At 33.8% G+C, this 21,839-nt stretch overlaps 1 protein-coding gene and 1 long non-coding RNA gene across 9 annotated transcripts in view; one reads left to right on the forward strand and one right to left on the reverse strand.

Moving 5' to 3' along the window:
* CDK5RAP2 (CDK5 regulatory subunit associated protein 2) overlaps positions 1-21,839 on the reverse strand; it is a 150,531-nt gene that overhangs the window by 82,023 nt on the left and 46,669 nt on the right. For all 8 annotated transcript variants that reach the window (XR_007950880.1, XM_051979527.1, XM_051979528.1 and 5 more), the window contains 4 exons: positions 21,200-21,319; positions 20,463-20,555; positions 15,679-15,897; positions 842-1,012 (listed from right to left, as the gene is read on the reverse strand). Coding sequence is in view for 7 of the 8 variants with exons in the window: in XM_051979527.1 (XP_051835487.1) it covers positions 842-1,012; positions 15,679-15,897; positions 20,463-20,555; positions 21,200-21,319 (603 nt within the window). In the remaining variant the exon portion in view is untranslated. The remainder of the gene's footprint in view (positions 1-841; positions 1,013-15,678; positions 15,898-20,462; positions 20,556-21,199; positions 21,320-21,839) is intronic.
* Positions 6,234-12,059, forward strand: LOC127550525 (uncharacterized). Its single transcript, XR_007950881.1, has 3 exons — positions 6,234-6,807; positions 11,600-11,808; positions 11,903-12,059. It is a non-coding gene; the product is annotated as an uncharacterized LOC127550525 (long non-coding RNA).

Genomic DNA, 21,839 nt, shown 5'->3' on the forward strand with positions numbered 1-21,839 from the left:
GCATGTGCAATAAACTTCCTCTGTCCCCATCCCATAATGTGTTAGGTCCCAATAACTAAATCCCTCAATAAGCTGGTTCTACAGATGTAACATATAAACAGAATTCAAAAAGAAACTGCAATAATGTAAACATGGACTTAACTACACGAAGTCCTTTCTGGCTCTAAGCCTGTGAAATATAATGTAATTTAGCAAATTTAGCAAAAAGGTATTTAACACGCATTTTGCACAGCACTGGATCAGACACTGGGTATGACAGAAAAAAGAAAGATGATCCAGTTCCTAAAATTATGGATCTTATAATTTATAGATATATCATATCCTAACATTGCAAATTGCTTCAAGAAGAAAAGATAAGTAGGTACAATTAAATTACAGGATGAAGGAATCAGTGATTTTTATCATGTTATAGAGGCTAAAGATCCATGATAAACATATTCTAACTTGGATGTGAAGCAATGAACCCAATGATACAATAGTACAGTCTTCTGATGTTATGGTGAAGTTTAAGAATAGTGAAATAAAGATGATATTGCAACAACAGTGGTTTAGGCAATACAAGAAAATAAACCCACCATAATAAGAATAAGGCTTATATAAACAAAATATATAACTATTATTTTTTAAAAATCACAATATGTGTATGGAAAATTCTTTTAAATGCCATGTAAGGTACAAGATAGGAAAACACTTCTTTTAAAGAAAACAGACAAGGCAGTTTCTCCATGTTACCTTCCATCCCAGTACTCTGATCTTCAAAGCCATTCCTAATACACACACACACACACATACACACACACACACACTAGATAAAACATACAAGAAAAACAAATATTTGTACCTGCAATAAGATATCCTTCTGATTGACATCGTCTGTTAAGCATTTCATAACTTGTTCCTGGCTCTGCAATTTCTGATTACTTTCACTCAAAAGGATACTGTAACGTTGTTCCACTGACTTCTCTTTCTCAATCATTTCACCATGTAATTTCTCTACTTGATTTCTAAGGTCCTACAAACAAACAAACAAACAAACAAAAACCTTGGAATTAACTTTACAAAAATTTTAAAGTAACAATATGTAATAAATTAACTTTGTCCACCTTCTTTCTAATTAGTAGTCTAAAGAATGTATTTGGTACATTTGGTAATGTATTTACCAAACCCAGGTCTTCCCAATTCCACAGAAAGCTCTCTCCCCACTAATTACACTACCTTCCCAGAGGAACTGTAATACTCCTGATGTTTACAAGATATTCATGAGAAGCAGCATTTTACAATAGAAACCAACACTGGACCAGGACAAAAGAATCAGATTTGACTTTCTTTCTTTCCTATCATCTGCTAGTCATGTGATGATGGACAGTTATCTCCCCTTACTGAGTCTGTTTCATTGTCTGCAAATTGGAAGGAATGGGGACAGCTAGTTGGCACCTGATGCTAAAGCTGGGAGGACCAGGCTCAGATCTTTATTAACTAGGTGACTCTGTTTTCTTTATCACTGATTGCCTCCACACACACACACACACACACACACACTCAAAAAAAAAAAAAAAAAAAAAAAAGATTAAAAGAGATTAGGAGTTACAAACAGCCAAATTTGGCCTTCCATATGCTTTTGTATGGCTGGTTTGAGATCTAAGAATGATTTTCTCAAGAGGGCTAAATCTGCTCTGCTACCCTGCAGCCTTGCTTTTATATACTAGTAAACTAAGAATTTTTTCATTTTTAAACAGTCATGTTATATTTCAAAATATAAAACCCATTCGTAACTGTATTTAGCCTTCTGTCCAAGGCAACATCTAGACTGCTAAAATCCCTTTCTAGACCTAATGTTATTATCACTCTGTGCATATAAAATGCTTCCATAAATAGATGGCATAATGGATAAAGCGCTGGACTCAAGAAGCAAGAAGACTTGAGTTCAAACCTTCCTTTTGATATTTACTAGTTGTATGACCCTGAGCAAGTTACTTAACTTCTCCTCTCAAGCTCAGTTTCTTCGTTTGTAAAATGAGAAGAATAATAGATCTGTCACAGGGTTGTTGTGAAAAAAGGATAAGATAATGTTTGTAAAGTTCTCTGCAAACCATATAAATGTCAGGCATCACATGTTAAGATCACTCAGTTCAACATATACTGACACTGATCATGTAAAATGAGTCATAATGACATAATGATGAAAGTGCTTTCTAAATATAAAACATTATAAAATGTAATATATTATTATTTCACAAATCAACTTTAAAAGAAATTCCTCAAAATAAGCTCTCAGAAGTGGGTCTTCATTATTTTCTAGAAGCCACTCCTGACTTTCCTGTTTCTCCATAGTCCCTGTTCTCTTCCTTCCTCAAATAATCTTGTATTTACTTTACTCTGTCTAAAATGAATTCTTCAGAATGTAAGCTCCTTAAGGGCAGGGACCATGTTTCACATTTGTCTTTATATCTCTAGTACTTGAAATAGTGCCTTCTACATAGCAAGTTCTTAAGTAGCCACTGAAAATGGAATGAATGTAGCCATTCCTCCACTCGGCCACTCTAAAAGGTAAATTTAGGAAGCTGACCTCCCATAATCTATATTATGCACCTTCTCCAAAGATTATAGTTCAATCAATCCCACAGAACAAGCAATTAGAAGCAAAAAAAAATTGTCTTTCTTTTTCTTGTTCTCTCCTTCACCTTCCTTCTGTCTCCCTCCCCATGCTACAATTAGTTCTCCCTCAACCTTACAAAGGAATTATAAATGATCACATAAATGAAAATGTAGAGGGTATAAAAGCCCACTGCACTCATTGCCTATTTTTAAAAGGTGTTTTGAATTGAAATGTCACCACAGCCTTCCTCTAACAAATTATATCTCATAGATACGTCAAAATCAAAAAGATTCTGTGAAATATTTAACACTGATCACTTCGTTCATCAACGTTCTGATTATTCCTATCAAATGAGACATAAAACAAGGAGATATATGCATGCCAAAGATGAGTGCCACTGACATGGAACATATCAAACACAGAGCTCAAATTAATGAAGGATCTCACATAGATGACAAGATCCTCTAGAAGCTCCTATCTTCAAATGACATGATACTGGATGTACCAAGTTCTAGATCATTGAAGAAATCCATATTTACTCAAAAGAAGGACATAACTGAAAAAAAAAAAAGTAGACGAAGAAAACCTATTACCCAGACTAGTAATATCAAACTCATAAAACTGAACCAGATTAAAATATAATTAGAAAATGTTTAAGCAAAAAAAAATTTTTTAAATACTATAACATACAGAGATTCTGCTAATTTGTGATTTGCTAAACGAATATGCACCCTTCAGGGTTCTGTTCCTTATTTGAATTTGACATCATGGTTTAATCTACAATATGCACATAAATGGATAACCCATTGAGTTTTACCCATGGGGATATTTATGTGTTACATAGACATGGTATTTGGACAATAAGATGGGGCCAGAATTAAACAGAAGGGTGGGCTGGATTAATTCTGGAAATTGCAATGTACTTTTAATAACTTTTCCCTAAAATAAAGTCCTAACTCTAACAATATTTTTCCAGTGATACTACAAAGCCATAAATCATGAAATGCCATAATCTCTGAAGAATTAAACTTGAATGTTAATGAAAAGAGCAACAGAGAAGCACCAGGTAGATGAGAATAGATCAAAACATTACCAACCAAGAACGTAACAACTATAAACATAAAAGACTTCATCAAAAAGACGTGATTGGAAAAAAAGGTAAACTGGTTATATGTCAAGAACAAGGGATAAATAGGATATTAGCATGTATGCTTTATTAGTACCAATATAAAGTTAAGAGAAATTCTGACAAATAATTTTTTTTCTATTGCTTTTAACTAAAAAATTGACCACTTGACCACTTTCAGGTTTTAATGCTATGTTTTTTTCTTAAAAGTTTTTAGATTATACATGCTATTTATTCTATAATACAGTCTGAAAACTCCAAAGGCAAAAAAATACTTGTTATATGCAAAGTTAAAAAGAAAAAAAAAAAAAAAAAAAAACCTAATACACTATCAGCAAATTACGTATCTTTAACACTCAAGATCACCACAGGATGTCAACCAAATATTGTGATTTGGCTACTTTAAAGGAATCACAGTTTACCATTATACTTTAATACTTTAAATCTGTAATATCCTTGATATAGGCACTCATTCAAAAGGGAGATCACTATCCATCTACCTCTTTTCCTTCTGTGAAGACTCCTGACCATATTGTCTTTTTGCATACAAGTCATTGTAGTCAGCTTTGCCCATTAGAGTAGGTATTTATCTTTATGTTAAGTAACCTAATGTACAGTGCCTAGTATCTAGGCATTCATACACTCAGTGTCTAGAGTGCAAGGTGGTGTTTTGATTCTCAAAAAATGTTTGTTGAAAGCAAGGAATTATGAACAAATTTTTCTAATAATAATTTTTTCTTATTGAAATAAATATTTTTCTTTCCATAAACAGATGTCTTTTTGATACAAAATACTTCAAAGCTAGAGCAATTTGGTAATGAGTGCTCAAAATGTCTGAGCTAGAAATTCTTTTGTAATTAAAACATACATTCTTAGATCCACAATATCACAAACCTTTCAAAATATGTCACATCCCAATGGACACTGTTCTTACTGAAAACCAAGACAATAATGCAGATAGATCCAAAAAACTTAAAGAGCAGAAGTCAGAAGGGTATGTGTGGAGAATGACACGACTCTCCATTGTGTCATTAACTTGCCACATCACCCCAATTTGCTTAGCAATAGATGGAAGTCATTCATATCTAACTCTCCTAAGTTTGGTAGGAAAAACTGAAAGGAATGCAAAATACTTTATTAAGCAATTTGTGTTGCTCTTTGGATTTGCAATAAATTTGTATGCTGTCCTTGAAAGATCATTCAATTTTTGCCTTTTAATTTTAAAAATGTTTATATAACACATTAAATAAAGAATGTGTGCTCTTCATGTGTGCAGTAATTACAAATCCACTTAAATAATTTTCTGAACTCTATTCCTTTCTTTATGCAAACTTACATCAGTACCTTATTTTAGATGACTGCTTCAACCTCTATTCTGTGGGTATTCAGTACCAATTTGTTCTTCCTTCCTTTTCATTTGATTTTTAAAATTTTAATTCAACCACTTAGATTAAGGAACTTCATTCATTTTAAATAAAATGCATTAATGTAGGGCTACACTTTTCTCATTAACACACCACCATCAGAATGTTCACTACACAACCCTACAGGTTTTCTTCTTCCAGTTGTTGTTGATAATAGAGTAATACATTATCCTCTCTATACAAAGATTACATTTTAAGTTTTTGTTTCTATTAATGAGAATATGGTCTACAATGAGATATTCCTGTTTTCTTTTCCTGTCACACATACAGACCAAATATGTTCATACAAATAATGTTGACTAAGTCAAAGGGTGAATTTATAATTGTCTTATGAGATTTTTCTGGGGAAAAAAAAAGAATCACAGAATGTTAGAGCTAGAAAAGGTCTTAGAGATCTAATAGACCAAATCCTTCATTACATATGGGAAAATTAAGACCCATAAAGGAAAACTGATTTATTAAAGGCCACAGAAGTTAATAAAGAACTAGATGTCTATTTAAGTCTCATGATTCCCTAGTCAGTATTCTTTTTCCACTATATTATGCTGCCTTCTCAATATCAAACTTAAATATTAAAAATTTTAAATCAAACTGAGGCTCCCAATAACTAGCTTGAACATTGATATTCTAAAGATTCTATTTTATCAGTGAGCAGAAAAGGATAATTAGAAGTTTTAAAAATAATTGCTAAAAAGTATTATAGTTATTAGTCTATCCCACAGTAATCCTGGATTCGCTAATACCAGCTTCACAGCTGAGTTCAATGATCAACAAGAAAAATCAATGTTAAAACAAATTATAATTTTCTCACAACTGAAAAATCATATCCAAAACTATACTGAGATTTCATGTTCAATCCCCTCATTTTATAGGTGAGGGAAAGAGAGCCCATAGAATTCAAGTAATCTACTCCAGTTCCTATAAGAAATTGACAGAGCTCTAATCTGAAGCCAAGTTTTCTTAGTCCAAATCCAGTGTTCTTCCACTAGACCATTTCTACTTCAGATGGTGGGTCACTACTTTCTTGACCATTCCCTAAAATGGTACAAAATGAAGTGAAATTGTTTTCTTTTGTTTCTCATTTATAGATTTATCTTCCTTATGTTCACAATATCTGTGCTTACAAGTGGTACAACAGTAGCCTGGTAAAAAAGGAAATTAGACCAGTTTGTATTGTCAAATCTGAGACCTAAGCCTTTCCTACAAATTCCTTTGGGTCTAGCAGCCCATGGATATGATAAAGAGAAGGCAGGGATGACTTAATGAAAAGGAAGACTGAGTGGGTATGTATGCTGAAAAATGCCTCAGAAGAGAAAGAACAGCTACCATGGAAACAATAATAGTGACTGCCTTGCCTCATCTCCCCTACTCTGCACAGGTGGAATTATAATAAGCAATATGTGCCAGTGGAAGGTGCAGAGACCAGCCTCCTTTGACAGAGGGAAGAGAACTTGGAATCGATAACAGAGAAGTTATGCTGTGTCCAGCAGTCAATTATGTTTTGTTTATATTCACTTAGAAGGCTCCCATACCACACATAGAGTAAGTTGTTGTCATCATCATCATCATGAACATTTAAATCAAGTCTACTTCGTGCTAGACATTGTTCTAAGTACTTAAAAGATACTGTTTCATTTGATCCTTACAACAACCCTGGGGAGGTAAGTAATTTTATTAATCCTCTTTTACAGATAAGGAAACAGACAAAGTAAAGGTTAAATGTTCTGCCCAAGATCACATAGCTAGCAAGTCTAAGAGGCTGGATTTGAACTTAGGTCTTCCTGACTCTGCACTGCCAGCTGCCCCTCCTACCCCAAAAAAACAACCTACTATTTTATTTTAATCTTTGTATCTCTTAAAGCACCTACCAAAGTGTTATTAAACTCAGTAGGTGCTTCTTCATTCCCTTCTTTGCATAGATTAGGACCAAGGTAAGGAATATTACATATGCTGACAGTCTCAGTTGATGTTGATAAACTTGACTGAACTGCTTTTTTTCCTCTTTTTTTTATTTTTTATTACATGACATGACTTACTACATGAAAATGAAGGAAACAGGGAGGGAGGGAAAAAAATTGGAACAGAAACGAGTGTCAATATAAAGTAATTATTAAATAAAAATTAAAAAAAAAAAAGAAAATGAAGGAAACAGATTCAGAATTAAAAGTGATGTAAAAACAAAAGATATCACTAGGATAAAAATATAGTAAATATTTATTACATTTTTGAATAAAGAAAAGAATTCCTTAAAAGTGGGATTCCTTACTAGACAATAAATTCCATTATGATTGAAGTTTTTTTTTTTTTTTAATCTAAACTCTGCATTTCCTCTAATGGCTAACATAATGTTCTGCACAAAGTAAATATTTATTAAATATTTGTTCCATGGATAAAAAAAGAAAAATCATATTCAATAAATATAAAGCAATAATCAGATTCATTTCCTCCAAAAGATGGCAATCTCAGATTATTATCAAATGTTCTTTTTTGTTGTTGTATAGTGGAAAGAAAGCAAGAGATCTACATCTAAATCTAGGCTCTACCAGATCTGTGATCCTAAGCAAGTTTCCTAAACAATAAAATAGATGGGGGTTAAGGAGAAGATGAGAAGCAGGTTAAATGATCTCCAGGTTCTCTTTCAGCTGTAACAATCTGAGGCAGCATGATAGTGAATTAAACACACTGGAAAGGAAGTCAGAACACATGAGTTCAAATTTTAGTTCTTATCACCTACTAGCTAAGTCTCTTCATCTTTCTGAGATGAAATCTCACTTGCCTTACCAGTAAAATGGGGGTAAGGGAAGGTAAAAAGACATTTATATGACCAGTCTCCTAAAGTTGCTGACAAAAAAGTTGTATGCTGACTGTAAAGCATTAGAGAAACATTGAGCCATTATTCTCATGAACTCTAGATACACCAAAATACTAAAATGTTATGAGTACAACTTTCAAGGTATTCTATAATGACTATATTAACTATAACACAAAAACCATACTATGATGCTTCTCCCTACCTCTGTGCCTTCATTAGAATTCATTTTCCTTTCCCAAAATACCCTCTCATTACTTTTCTATTTATCTATATCTATCTTTATTTTTGCTATCTTTTAAGGTCCAATTCAAGTTCCACTTTTCCCAGAAAATTTTCCTTAGCTATTCTACCTTTCACTGATTTTCCTTCTTCAATACTTATTTACAGTATCTTCAATATTTCACTGTTTTAATGTCTCTTAACATTACTTACTTACTTATGTTTAATTGAAGACTAACTCGATGTCTTACTCCTCACCCCAACAGTAGCACACCTAGGGCTAAGTACATAGTAAGTTCTTAATAAATATGTATTTAATTTTGCAAAGTGAAATTCTGGGAGATTAATGAAAAGTAGCCTAGTCTTTAAAAATGAGTCCATCCAACATGAAACAAGACTTTCTGATACTTTGATGTAAAGCTGGCCTATTTTGGGTCCAATCCAAGAGTATTTAATTTCTAAATTTCACTCTAGAGCGATACATGTCATACCAAGATTTCAAGAAAATAATATTAAGTGAACAACTGAAATTGTCCATGCTTCCTAGAAATTCCATTTCACTATTCTGTTAGAACATTCTGAACCAAAAGAGAGGAAAAAGTTTTAAATGCTACATCTGTCTCTTAACAAAAATAGAATTGTAGATAGAATATAAAAAGAGACCATACATACACATAAGATCCTGGAGCTTTGTATATTTACATAAGAAATTAGAGGACATATCCCTCATTTCTTTATAAACTGAATTTGCTAAACTTTATCTTTAGTCAAAAAAAAGATGAAGTTTTTCATCCATCAAATTTTATCTTATCAAGTTTTCTGTCAAAAAGTTGGCCAATATTCTCAGGAATTGCCTTCAAATATTTGCACAAAAACTCACTCTGTAAAACTATCATTAATTTTAAGATACCCTCTGAAATTATCTCCACCAAATCAGTAGGAAATAAATCAATCTGACTGTAAGTCTTTGGTGAACATCTCCTAAATACCTGGCCCTACACTAGGTGTTTTTTAAAGGACAAGAACAGGCAGCGTAATGAAAGGGAAAGTGAAATGAAACTACAGTTCAAATCCCAACTCTGCCACTTTCTGGCAATTTCCTGTTGGCCAATTATACCTCTCCCTCCCCTGAGCCCCAGTTTCTTCATTTTAAAAATTGGAATAAAAAACATTACTGACCACATAGAACTGAAATGAAGAAAGCAATCTGCAGAGAGCATTAAAATGTGAATTATTACGTGGAAGAACAATAAGATATGGTTCCTGTCCTCAAGAAGCTTACAAAATGATTTGGAAGAGAGAACACACAAAACAAAAACAGCCAAAATTCTTCAAAGATAAAAAGACTTCCTCAATATGAGTATTCCCCAAAAGTCCCCCAATACAGACTACAACCTCACCATAACTTAGTAGATGATCTTCAAGATTAGCTGTGTTTGAAAAATTTATTATCTTGCAACCACCTTTGTGATGAGCCTCTTTGAACTAAGCTGGTCCTCAGGTGAGATAGTCTATCAGTTCATCTGTATACAAAGCCCTTCCAGTTTGCAGAACCTTCCAGAGCTTCTGTTCCACTTGCATAGTATCTAAGAACACAAATACACCTGCAAGCCACTATGAGAAGTCCCAGAGTAGTAAATAGGCTAGAATAAAAACAATGCTGAAAGGTGATAAAAATGATAGAAATAGAGAAAAGAAGGATCAGCAAGGCTTATAAAGAGGGAAAGTGGCATAAACAGGCTGGACTAATAGGACTTAGGACAGAATCTTGGCTCTATTCTGATGTAGATCTATAAGCACTGGCTAAATAATCAATAGTCCACAAAGCTAATGGAATGAAAGCTTGATCAAATTTAGTCTAGAAAATTTCCAAGGTTCCTACAGTTCTGATTCTCTAATACCTGTGTGACCTTAGGTAAATCATTTGATATTTCTGGACTAAAGTTTATTCATCTATAAAGAGAAGGTTGAGGGCAGCTAGATGATGTAGTGGATAGAGCACCAGTCCTGAAATCAGGAGGACCTGATTCCAAATCTGATCTCAGACACTTAACACTTCCTAGCTATGTGACCCTGCGCAAGTTACTTAATCCCAATTGCCTCAGTGGGGAAAAAAAAGAGAAGGTTGGATCAAATGGGCTCTAAAGTATCTTCTATCTGTTCTCTGGTGATGAAGATGGACATAGATTTAAAAAAAAAAAGTAATTTCTAATTTTAAAAAATATATATACAATCATATAATCTTACATTGGTCATTCTGAAGAAATACAGCATCTTTGTTATAACAATATTTAGAAAGAAATCCTGAAATAGGACACAAAATTCTAGCCGTCAATGTTCTCTAAATCCCAAAAGATGCCATTCCAACTTCAGATGGCATTAGCTGATGGGAGACTCTTCAAAGAGGATATTGGCATCTGAAGTGCCTGCTGATCCCTTCTCACAGGCCAGCGAAATGCTTCAGTATTACTCCAAAGAGGAGTGCTTTTGACTAGCTCAGTCTGGGGGGAAAAAAACAGCTTGAAAGGCACAGACAGACCCTTTTGTGAAGAACAAAGGTTACCATGGATGCTAGAGGAGGAAATATACTTTTTCTTGACTTGACTGGTAAATGTGGACTCCAAGAAATCTTATTAATTAGAAATGCTGATTAAATGATGACAGACTGTTACCCTCCTTATGGATAGGGACTAGTTTGGTGCTTTTGTCTTTCTTTGTTACCCCAGCTTTCAGCACAGAGCATGGCACTGATTGACTAATGACTTATTACAAGAAAGACAACTCTGCACTTCTAATGGAATTAGATTTTAAGAGACATAATAGTATGTTCAAGTTTCTGCTATGACATTGACTTCCGTGGCATACATGACCACAAGCACAATTTCATCACCTGAAAAACAAGAATAATAACACTTACACTATCTAACTTACAAGGCCTACTGTGAAAAAAAATTTTAGCAAACATAAAACACTACAGAAATGTTGGTTACTATTGTTGTTGTTAGCAGTAGTAGTAGTTTTGAGTTGGCAATAACTATGCAATTAATAGGAGTATATTAATAATAATAATAATAGGGGTATATTTCTGGCGCTCAGAAACTTAGAAAGGACTTAAAAGAGGCTACAATTTCCAATGACTGAAATTCCTCCAATATATCATTAAATACTATCTTATTCTATATATATGTGTATATATATATATATGTATATATATATATATATAGAGAGAGAGAGAGAGTGTGTGTGTGTGCCAGAGCTACACATCTGACTTAAATAGCCAAGAGATTTTAACCTTTGCTTAAAAAAAAAAAAAAAAAAAAAAAACTCATTTCCACAAGTTTGTGGTCTGATATACTTAACAGAAATGCAAAACCACTTTTTGCCAAAAAATGTTCCTAATGTTGTCACAATCTCATTTCCAGAAATCCATCAACCAGCATGAGTGTGAGAAATGCATACTAGAGATGTTCTAAGTCTAACTGCCTTAAAATTAAAACTGCTCTCTGTCAAAGCACACTAGATTAAGCCAGACGGGTGAAGGGTACAACTTTAATTAGATTGTTGGTCTTCAGCCAGCAGATATGCCTCTCCAGAGTAAAAACAGCCAACTACCGAAGAACGCACTTGTCAGGTAAGTTGACAAAGGCTCCAGTGACAGATGAGGGCATTATAACACAGTCAAGGGAATACTCTCTAAAGTGATTTCTAATAAATGTTGCTTAAAGGGAGAAGAAAAACAATGTGACTGCTCCCATCCAGCATCAAATACTGAGAATCACAGTAAAAGATCACACATGTAAGAGAGCTGAGGCCCTCCCCTTCACTCACACAGGATAAGCATCATTCGTCCTTGCTCTTTCGTTCCAGACATCAGAACAAAAAGGCAAGTGGAAGTTTCAGAGGGAGCCAAGGATGTGTGATTTCTGGCAGCTCCCTATTTCCAGCACAAAGAAACTATGACACTAAGTGAAGCTAAGAAACAAATCTGGAAATACTGAATGAAAAGGCTCCTGAACTTGCTTTACAGGGATTTGGATCCCTCTGCTGGTATAAAATTACATAACAATGCTTTAAAAAAAAAAAAAATTAAGTAGATTTTTTTAATAGATTCTCCGATATTATTTTTCAAGTTGGTTCAAAAAAGACCATAAGGAAAGATGGACATTTAATGACCTAATAGCCAGAAACATGCCAGCTTGCTAAAAAGTCAAATCTACTTTATATAAAATGGCTCAAGATAACTGGGGCTTTTTAAAACTTGGAGCTACTGGAAAATCAGCCTAAAACATTAGTTCACTTTTATTCTTGACACTAACAGTCACTGAGGGTTTCAGGGTCATCATAATGAAAATTAGATCACAATACAGAAGTAACTGGCACAGTTAGTTAATGGCAAAGTCAGGCCTAGAACCCAATCCCCTAACTTCTAAAGATAAGACTATTCATGGCTAGGTACAGTAACAATGAATGTATATTGAATCCAGGATCCATTCAAGGAACTGCTATTTGATTTTCTTACCACTTGCCTCTGCAAGTATATGTTCCAAGGAAGAGAGCCTGTTAACAGAAGGATTTAAAATGAAAGTTTTATTGTATCATCTGCTTAGAGTAAAAAGTAAGAATGACTGGAAAACAGGAGAATCCTTTTGGGTGTCCTCATAACCTACACTGAAATTAGCATAGATGAATACACATTACCTGGGAAAAGATGACTTTCTGCTTGTTTCCATCTTAGCGGACAAGAAAATCATCACTGGACAAGATTCACAGACATCACTCCAAGAACAGTTTAAAAAAAACCATTCCTTTACCTACAACAGATTAGGTCACTGAAAAGGTTTGCCACATTCACAAGCAGCAACGACTAGTGAATAAAAGCCTCTTTTAGTTAAAGTGCCTACTTAGCTGAAACAAAATGATAAGACAATCTATATCTCTATAGATCTTATTTATTCTCCCATATTATTTTTCAGGTTGGTTCAAAAAAGATCATAAGATGGACAGATCTAAAGAACTAAAGAACATTCAGCATGCAAAATAAAAACCTTGGTTAAACTGAAAGATTCCATACCATTTCCCAAGCACAAATCACCAGGCCTCAATTCTCAGCTTGGTCAACATAAGCTCTGTGGTATTCTTAACACAGAGATTCTTAACTTCAAATTCATGAACTTGTTTGTTTTTTTAATGCTATTATAACTATTTCAACTTAACTTTATGTACTTTATTTTATGGATTTAAAAACACTTTGAGAAGGAATCCATAGACTTCACTAGACTGCCTAAAAGGTTAAGCAGATCTGCTTTAGACAGACGCAGAACTGCTGAAATGGGAGGAAATATTGAACTGTTCTAGACATGAGCAAACTCAGAAAATATTGAGTCAGCAGAAGTAAAGACCTTAGTATTAACCTACGCTGTAAGAAAAGTTATGCAAAGAAGAAAGTAAAGTGTCAAATTCCATCTTACTATAAAAACATTCTACATAGCTTTCAGATTTAGAAAGCTAGAAGGAACCTTAAAATACAGAAATGGTGACTTAAAGCAACTCTAAAATACAGAATGTTAGAACAAAAAGACAAAAACTTAACACCTGAAAGAGATCCTGGAAACCACCTAATCCAATGACTCATTTTACAGATAAGGAATTTGAGAACCAGAGAAGAGTACTTCCCAGAGTGTTACGTATTTTAACAGCAGAGATCATGACAAAAAAGTTATCTTGGTTCAAGGCAAGCGTTATTTCCATTAAACCTTTATGCCTTTCACAAAATAATATAATACAATAAATCAAGCAAGAACTGCTATGGATGTTCTGATAAAGTATTTTTTCATACATGCATGATATCTACTAGTCCCTTCTACTCTTCCAGGATTTACACAGAATCCACATCTTCCTTGAAACATTCCCCAAATACTCTAGCCCACAGTGGTCTTGCCTTCCTCAATTTTTATGACATCAAAATTATCACTTTATTTTACATACTATTCAGTATCACTCATAAATATTTTCACATATATATGTACGTGTGTGTATGTGTGTATATATATATGTGAAATAACTTTCAAATGTATTTTCACCTGTTCCTTACAACAATGCTTTGAGTGAGACAGTATATTCAAATGCTCAATTTACATATGAAGAAACTGAGGCCAAGAAGGCTTAAGTACTTAGTGAAACATGGATCATCAAGAAGAATCATTTTAAAAGGACCTAAGTATTTGCATTTAGATTGTTCCCTTGTTGGTCTGACAAATTATTTCAAATTAGATACATGTGAATCAATGACATTTTTTATTGTCATTTTTTTTATTCTTTTAAGATTTATAGACTCCTAAAGGTTAGAAAGATTCATAGAATACAAAAGAGTCAAAAATAAACAAGAGAGATCAAAGTAGCCTGCAGTCAGAATCCAGGGACTGGCAAACTACAATCCACAGGCTTGTTTTTGTTCAGTCTTAGAGATAAGAATCGCTTTTATATATTTTAATAAAGTTTATTGTATTTTAAAATGTAAAAACCATTCTTAGCTTGTGGGCCATACAAAAACTGGCTGTCATAATATGCCAAATTTGGCCTAATCTAGTCCAACTAGTTCATTTCACAAATGCAGAAACTGAGACTAAGAACAGTTAGTTTTTGCTCAAGGTTCTATGGCCAAATCCCAGACTTAACCTCAAGTCCCCAGATGTTTCTCTCATGCTTTTTCACTACATCAGGCTGCCAAACAGGCCATTTGCACTTTACTGATTCTCTCCAGAGCTTCTATAACATAGCAGTTCTCCAACTTTTATGTGCTCATCACAAATTTTTTTTTTTTTTGCCATGAGGAATGAAGCCACACTAAATGGTGAAGCTGGCCACACAAAAAGAGTTTGGAGACTTACATAGGCACAAATTCCCTTCGATAACATTAGCAACTTTTGTTGAATTGTTTATAAGTTTAAGATATGATGGCTTAAGTGTTTAAGTGTAAGATATACTCACCATATTACATATACTTGGTAAGTAAAATATATATTAAAATTTTTTACTTATTTCCTTTTATTCACAATAACATTTTCTAAATTGTTATAGCACACTCTTTCAGAGCCATTGATATGAAGAAATATACAAAAACAAAACGTTCCTGATAATTCTTAGTGCAATCATATCCTACTTGACAATATCAAAAATCACTGTAGTAAAGAAACCAGGGCTCAAGGATCTGTTATAGCAGTAGCTATAGGACCATGATAAAGCCATCTCATGTGCTGAAGGCTCAGATGCTTCATTTGTAAGGTGAAAAATTAATACCGTTTATACTATCTCATATGGTTAATGTAAAGAAAACACTTAGTAAATTTTAACATGCACTAGAAATATAAGTATTTGCTGGTAATCAAGAATCCTATGTTGAGATTCTAAAAAGATATATAAACATGAAACAAAGGAAAAAACCACTAGTAACTGCACCCCTGTCTGATAACCCCATTAAAAAGCAAGAAGAAGCAATAACCACATTGATGGTTTTGTCTCCATGACTCTTCTGTCGTCGGGCTTCATCCAACTCTTTCTCCAATTTTTCCCTCTCATGCTGAAAATCATCTAGATCTTGATTAAACTTTTCAATGGCTCTTTGTAGTTTGTGGTTCTCAGTATCTTTCCTCCGATTTTCAGCATGCAGCTGTGTTAAAAGGGTTTCTTTTTCCAGCAAAATGGTCTCAAAATCTTCAGTCCCCTGAAAGAGAAAAAGAAAATATGCATAATCACTGTTAGACAAACCAATCTAAGCTTCTACTTTACACTATTTCAAAGGATTTAGGGATCGAAAGGATAAACTTTGGGATATATATAATCCAACACCCTCAATTTTACCACTTGAGGTTCAGAATAGGGAAATGACTCACATAAGTTGATTTGGGTATTAACTGAGCAGAAAATTTGAAGCTAAATCCTCTAACTACAAACCTTGTGTCTTTACACTATATACTAGAAAGAAGCAAGGAAATGGGTACATGGGGGTTGAAAGGTTACATTTATCTTTCAGAGAGTTTAAAATCAAAAGGGGAAAGAGTGGAAAAAGTAATAAATATGCACAAGTCACTTCCACATATGAGATAACCCTATGTGATCTTGAATAAGCCACTTCGTCTGCAGCTGTCTCCACATCTATAAAATAAAGATACTCCCTACACTGCCCATGGGATTTTCAAATCAATTAAACTAAAGTATTAAAATAAGTACCCACTTTGCACAAAGGACTATGCTGATTGTTGAAAGGATGAAGAAATATATAAAGCACTTTATAAATAAATCAAAAGGTGCTACAAAAAAATGTCTTGTATTATTAATAGCATAGAAATAAATTTACTATCACCTGAAGAGTGGAGATGGAGTTAGGCTCTAACAGGATCACTAAGTATTGGGCTTGGGACAAGCCAGTAAAGGTCTAAGATTCAGAAAAGAGCAGTCAACATCAAAGGGCCTAAGTGAAATGAAAAGATGACAGCTTCAATAGAGAAGACATGTTTGAGGGATAAGTGTGGTAAGAATGCCTGTCCTTAACAAACAGAGTAATCTTGGGATTCTATATACTCACAGGAAACAGAAAGACAGCGTTCAGAGTCACAATGGAGACAGACAAGAAGGCTAAAGTGGTCTAGGCTACAGAGTCTATATGAGTAGTTGACCTCAGCCTCCATCAATATTAAGCTGTTTTTCCCAGAAAAAGGTTAATTTACAATTATCGCCTTAAAGGACTGTAATCTAAAAAGGAAGGCTTACTGTTTTAGGCCTGCTATCAAAAAGCACAAGAATTTTATCATATGTTCACTTGAGCCATTAACTTAGAATGCATCAGTGGAAAGTTAACCCTTTTAAAGGTGAAAAACAAATTTTATGACAGGATCTGCAAATACCTATGGCAAGATACACCTATCAATGTCACACACACACACACACACACACACACACAATAAAGGACAAACTGCTCACTCGTATTTAAAGACCTCTACAACTGAATCCCATCTACCTTTCCTAATGACATATTTGTCCTTTATGCTTTGAGTCTAGTCGCTATATCAGCTAGCTATAATTGCCCTTAGATCATAATCCATCTAGAAAAGTACCCTGGTACAATTTATTAATGTTTGCTGAATTGAATTAAATAGAAGTTGCAGCCCCATTTTACAGAAAAGTAAACTACAGTGTTATAATTTCACATTTATGGTCTATTTACATAGGATATACAAATTCAAGTTCATATGTTAAATATTTATTAAGTTCCTCCTAAGTGCCAGACTCTGGACTAGATGCTGAAATTAATAATATAAAAATGAGAAAGTTTCTTTTCCCCAAAGACCTTATATTCAAAATGGGGATAAAGGAAAAGAAGGGCAACATAACAAAAATAAGAAATTTAGAGATGGTAGTAACACAGGAATGAGAGATAAAAATATGTATAAAGAAAACAGCAAATAGTCTATGTTTTCTGGAATGTAGAGTTGTGTGAGGGAGAGTGAAATCTTATTAACTTGGAAAAATAGGTTTGAATTAGATTGTGAAGGGCCTTAAATACTAAATTGGGATGCTTCTAACTTAAGAAATAACAGAAAGCTGCTGAGGAAGGGAATAGCAAGATGACTAACTTTAGGAATGACTACGTGAATTCCTTGTTATCAGAATAATTGCCCAACAATTCCTTTAATGATTTTTACTGTGTACATTAAGAGGTAAAATTTAAAAACAGACTTCAACTTTGGTACACAGTAAAGTAATAGATCAAGATCATAGGGCTTTGGATGTATAGATCCATTTTACTTTTGGATATTCTTGAATTTTTTTCCTTTAATAAAAAAAAAAAAAAACAGATTTGTTGGAGAACTAAGAGTTTTACTTAATATTTGAATTTTGTTGCCAAGTGGTATATATGTCCTTGAATGGGAAATCAAATAATCACTTGTTAAAGTTATAACTCAAAGGGATGAGGTATTCTTGTGACTGTTGTTTTCCTTTTTAAACTGAGTTGTGGAAGAAGGAAGAGACCATGAACTGGAATGATTGTTGATCTTTGTTACAAAGATTTATTAGTTTTGCTTTATTCGCTTTAGATTGATTTTTATCATAATATTCAGTATGAGGCTTATTACATTTCTTTTTTTTTTTACTTAATTCTCAATCATAAACTACAATAGAGCTTCTTAGCCATGTCTTGGTTTTATACTCGTATTTCATAATCTCTCCCCAGTTCAAGGATCTATGCATACACATTTCATACAGTCACCTGTACAAATGCACACCAATGAATTCATATATAGACCTATAAACATATATGAATGGATGTATGTCTACATAAGATGATACAGGATGGTGGGAATAAAAAGCCAAAAAATAAAACTCTCAAAGAATTTAAATTCTAGGGGATAAGGGAAAATATAAGCAGACACTTTGATAAATATGAAATAATTTTAAAAGAGAAACAGCTCTTAAAAGGATGAGGAAATATCTCCTGTAAGAGGTGGCACCTAAACTGGGTTCAAAAAGATAGGGAATATAGCCTAGACATGGGGGACTATTTGTGAAGGCAGAGAGAGGTAAGAGATAGAATATGGTCTTGCAGTGGGAGAGGAGGTTCAATAGGTAAGAATTAACGAGACCTAGACTGGTTTCTCAAAGGAAGAGACTTTATTGTTGCAAAAGCAGAACAGAACCAGTGTCAGGGGACTGGTTAGTCAGTATAGGTGGTCTGAGATGGATATTTAGTAGAGTAAAATAAGGACTATCTCCTCTCAGGAAGAGATGTTTTATTCTTCAACCATTGGTCAGAAGTTGTCAAAACAAATTTTTGGAAACATGTAGCACAACCCAAGTTCCCCACATCCTATTTACCACAACCCAAACTCCCTGCATCTGGCCAGGTAGCAATAACATCCTGTTTTTCTGCCTTCTGCAGTTATTCAGAAACTAACACAGACTCTGCTGAGGCCAAAGCCCTTCCAGGCTAAGGGCAATAACTAGCAGGTCAGGGTGACTAGAATAAAGAGTGTATGAAAAGCAGACATACAAAATTAGGAAAGGTAGATGGGATTCAATTTCAGAGGGCTTTAAATACAAGCTGAGCAATTTTAAATACAAGACTGAGCAGTTTATATTTTATCATGGAGGTAACAGAGAGCTATGAAAGATTGTTTAGGGAGGAAGGGAAGGATATCGATTGGTGGTTGTATGAAAGATATACTGTACAGAACTGAGACTGCAGGAACTAGGGAGGGGGACGGGAGGAATAGGATGGAGACCAATTAGGAAGTTACCAATAATCTAGGTTAGAGCTAATAATGAACTAAACTAGAAAAGACTATATTAATAAAAAGAGAACAATTGATGCTCTTTTTAAGGAATTTGCTTCCAAAAAAAATGGAAAAAGGTCAACTTTATTAACCTTTGATGGTTGTATCTCATTTACTATTCATATATATGTATCTGAAATTACTTTTTTTTTTACTTAATTGACCTCAGTGAGGATAAGAATAGAGTATATGCTATAATTGTCTGAACTAACCTAATCTGAATTTACCTAGTCTGAAAGGGAGTATCAAGGGATATGAGCAAATGAGGTTGTCAATATGCTTTGCAAGGTAAAACTCAGATATTAATAATCAAAGAATCAAAGAATTTCAAATTAAAAAACTCCTTAGCTATCATATAGACTGACCTTTCTTTTTATAGTAACCTGCACAAGGTTACACAAGCAGCACAGCTAGAAGTCAAACTCAGGCCCTGAGACTGCAAATCCAGGGCGCTTTCCATTCATCACAAATAGCTTTCATTGATGTAGCACTTTACAGTTTGCAAAATGTCTTATATGTAAGACATCTGAATTTGTCTTTTTTTTAATTTGAATTTGAGCCTCATTACTCTTGTGAAGTAAATGATATAAATACTATCATACCCATTCGATCCGAGAACAACACAGAAAAAACCAAATAGAAACATGGGCCAGAAATATGTACATAAAGATCCCTGTGAGTCACATAGTGACTTTTAAAATGTAATGTTATCTATATTTTAATTTTAATTTTGCATTTTAATTTTGTTAATATTTCCCAATTATATTCTCAAATATATTCCCAATTATATAATATTCCCAATATCTGGCAGCATGGGGGAGGAGAGTGTTGTGGGCTCTAGATGCTCCTCGGGCAGTGTGTTTTGACACCTCTGTGATATAAAATACAGCTTGCCTCTGTGAATAAACTGAAAATCAATCTAACCTAACCAGTGAGAAAGCTTTCTTCAATAGCTTACCTTGATTTTTTCTATTTGGGCACTGTGAGTAGCTTCTCTTGCTTTAGTCAAGGAAGTAGTCAACTCCTCAATTTCAGATGTAAGTTCTTCAATCTTTCAGAAAACAAGACACAGGTAAAAAAAGAAAGCCACAGCAAGAATCCAATTACATTCTACTCCCAACAAATTCTTCCCTGAATAGTCCCCTGTGATTGTATTAGATATTATTCTGTGTAAACCAAGTTGCTATTTCATCCCAAAAAAAAAATGGCACTTAGGGGTAAATAATATGCTGGTACTTCTTAAAGAAATTTAAATGTTTTTCCTATCTGCAACTTATAAGATAAGCTACACAAATAGTAAGTGATTCGACAGGGAAAGACAATCCACAGATCAAGCCCCATATGATGGGAAAAGAAAGGCATAATGACATCAGCAATATAACACTCTAATCACCAGAGGCAATGAAAATAAAATGAATTTCTGTTTTCAACTATACTAAAATGGATATCATACAGATATGGCCTAGTCTACTACTAATTCCTTTATGTCAAACCCCCAGTTGCTTAACTGGTAACCTACCTATATTGAAGCTACCCACAAACAAAATTTCCCACGTCATTATATTCAACACTTTAGTTCTGCCATGTACTTTTTTTATATATGGCTGAAAATTCAAGATAGAATAAGCTAAAAGCAATAATTCTAATTTATAGTATTTATCCTGAATAAATCTAAATAAGCATACAAAGACATACCTCTTTATCTTTTGTTTTTAAGGCCACAGTTAGACCCTGAATTGTTTTATCCCTCTTCAAACCATTTTTCTTTTCAAGAGCGATTTCTTTTTCTTTTTCTTTTATGTCCTCCTGGAAAGACTAAATTAGATAAAAGGATTCATTAAGTTGACCAGTCTTAACCATAATGCAGTGTTAATACATCTTTTAACATAAATTTAAATACTGTTTTATTTATTTAAATGCCATTTTATTTATGTTAGCTTTGTTTAATGCTTCCAAGTGAAACCAAACAAAGGAACCAGCTCCAAGTTATACTACATCTCACAGCAAGAGGACATAGTGAAAAAAAAGAAGATCTGCTATAAAACTAGTCATCCTCATGGAAAGAATACCAATGCCTTCTGGAATGTGCACATAGTCACAACCAAGCAGTGAAGAACATACCAAATGGTATTGTAAAACGCAAAGTACCAATTGAATCCTGCAATGACACAGAAATTTCCAAAGGATTTAATTTCCCAGGATTCTAGACTCTTTAAGCTTGAAAGGATCGAAGAGCAAAGCATCTTTTCTGCAGCATGGATCTCCTCTACAACATTCCTACAAAATGGTCACCCAGCTTCCATTTGAATACCTCAAATGCTAAAGAACTCAGTTT

This window comes from Antechinus flavipes, chromosome 2 (genome assembly GCF_016432865.1).
Source record: "Antechinus flavipes isolate AdamAnt ecotype Samford, QLD, Australia chromosome 2, AdamAnt_v2, whole genome shotgun sequence".
Taxonomy (NCBI): domain Eukaryota; kingdom Metazoa; phylum Chordata; class Mammalia; order Dasyuromorphia; family Dasyuridae; genus Antechinus; species Antechinus flavipes.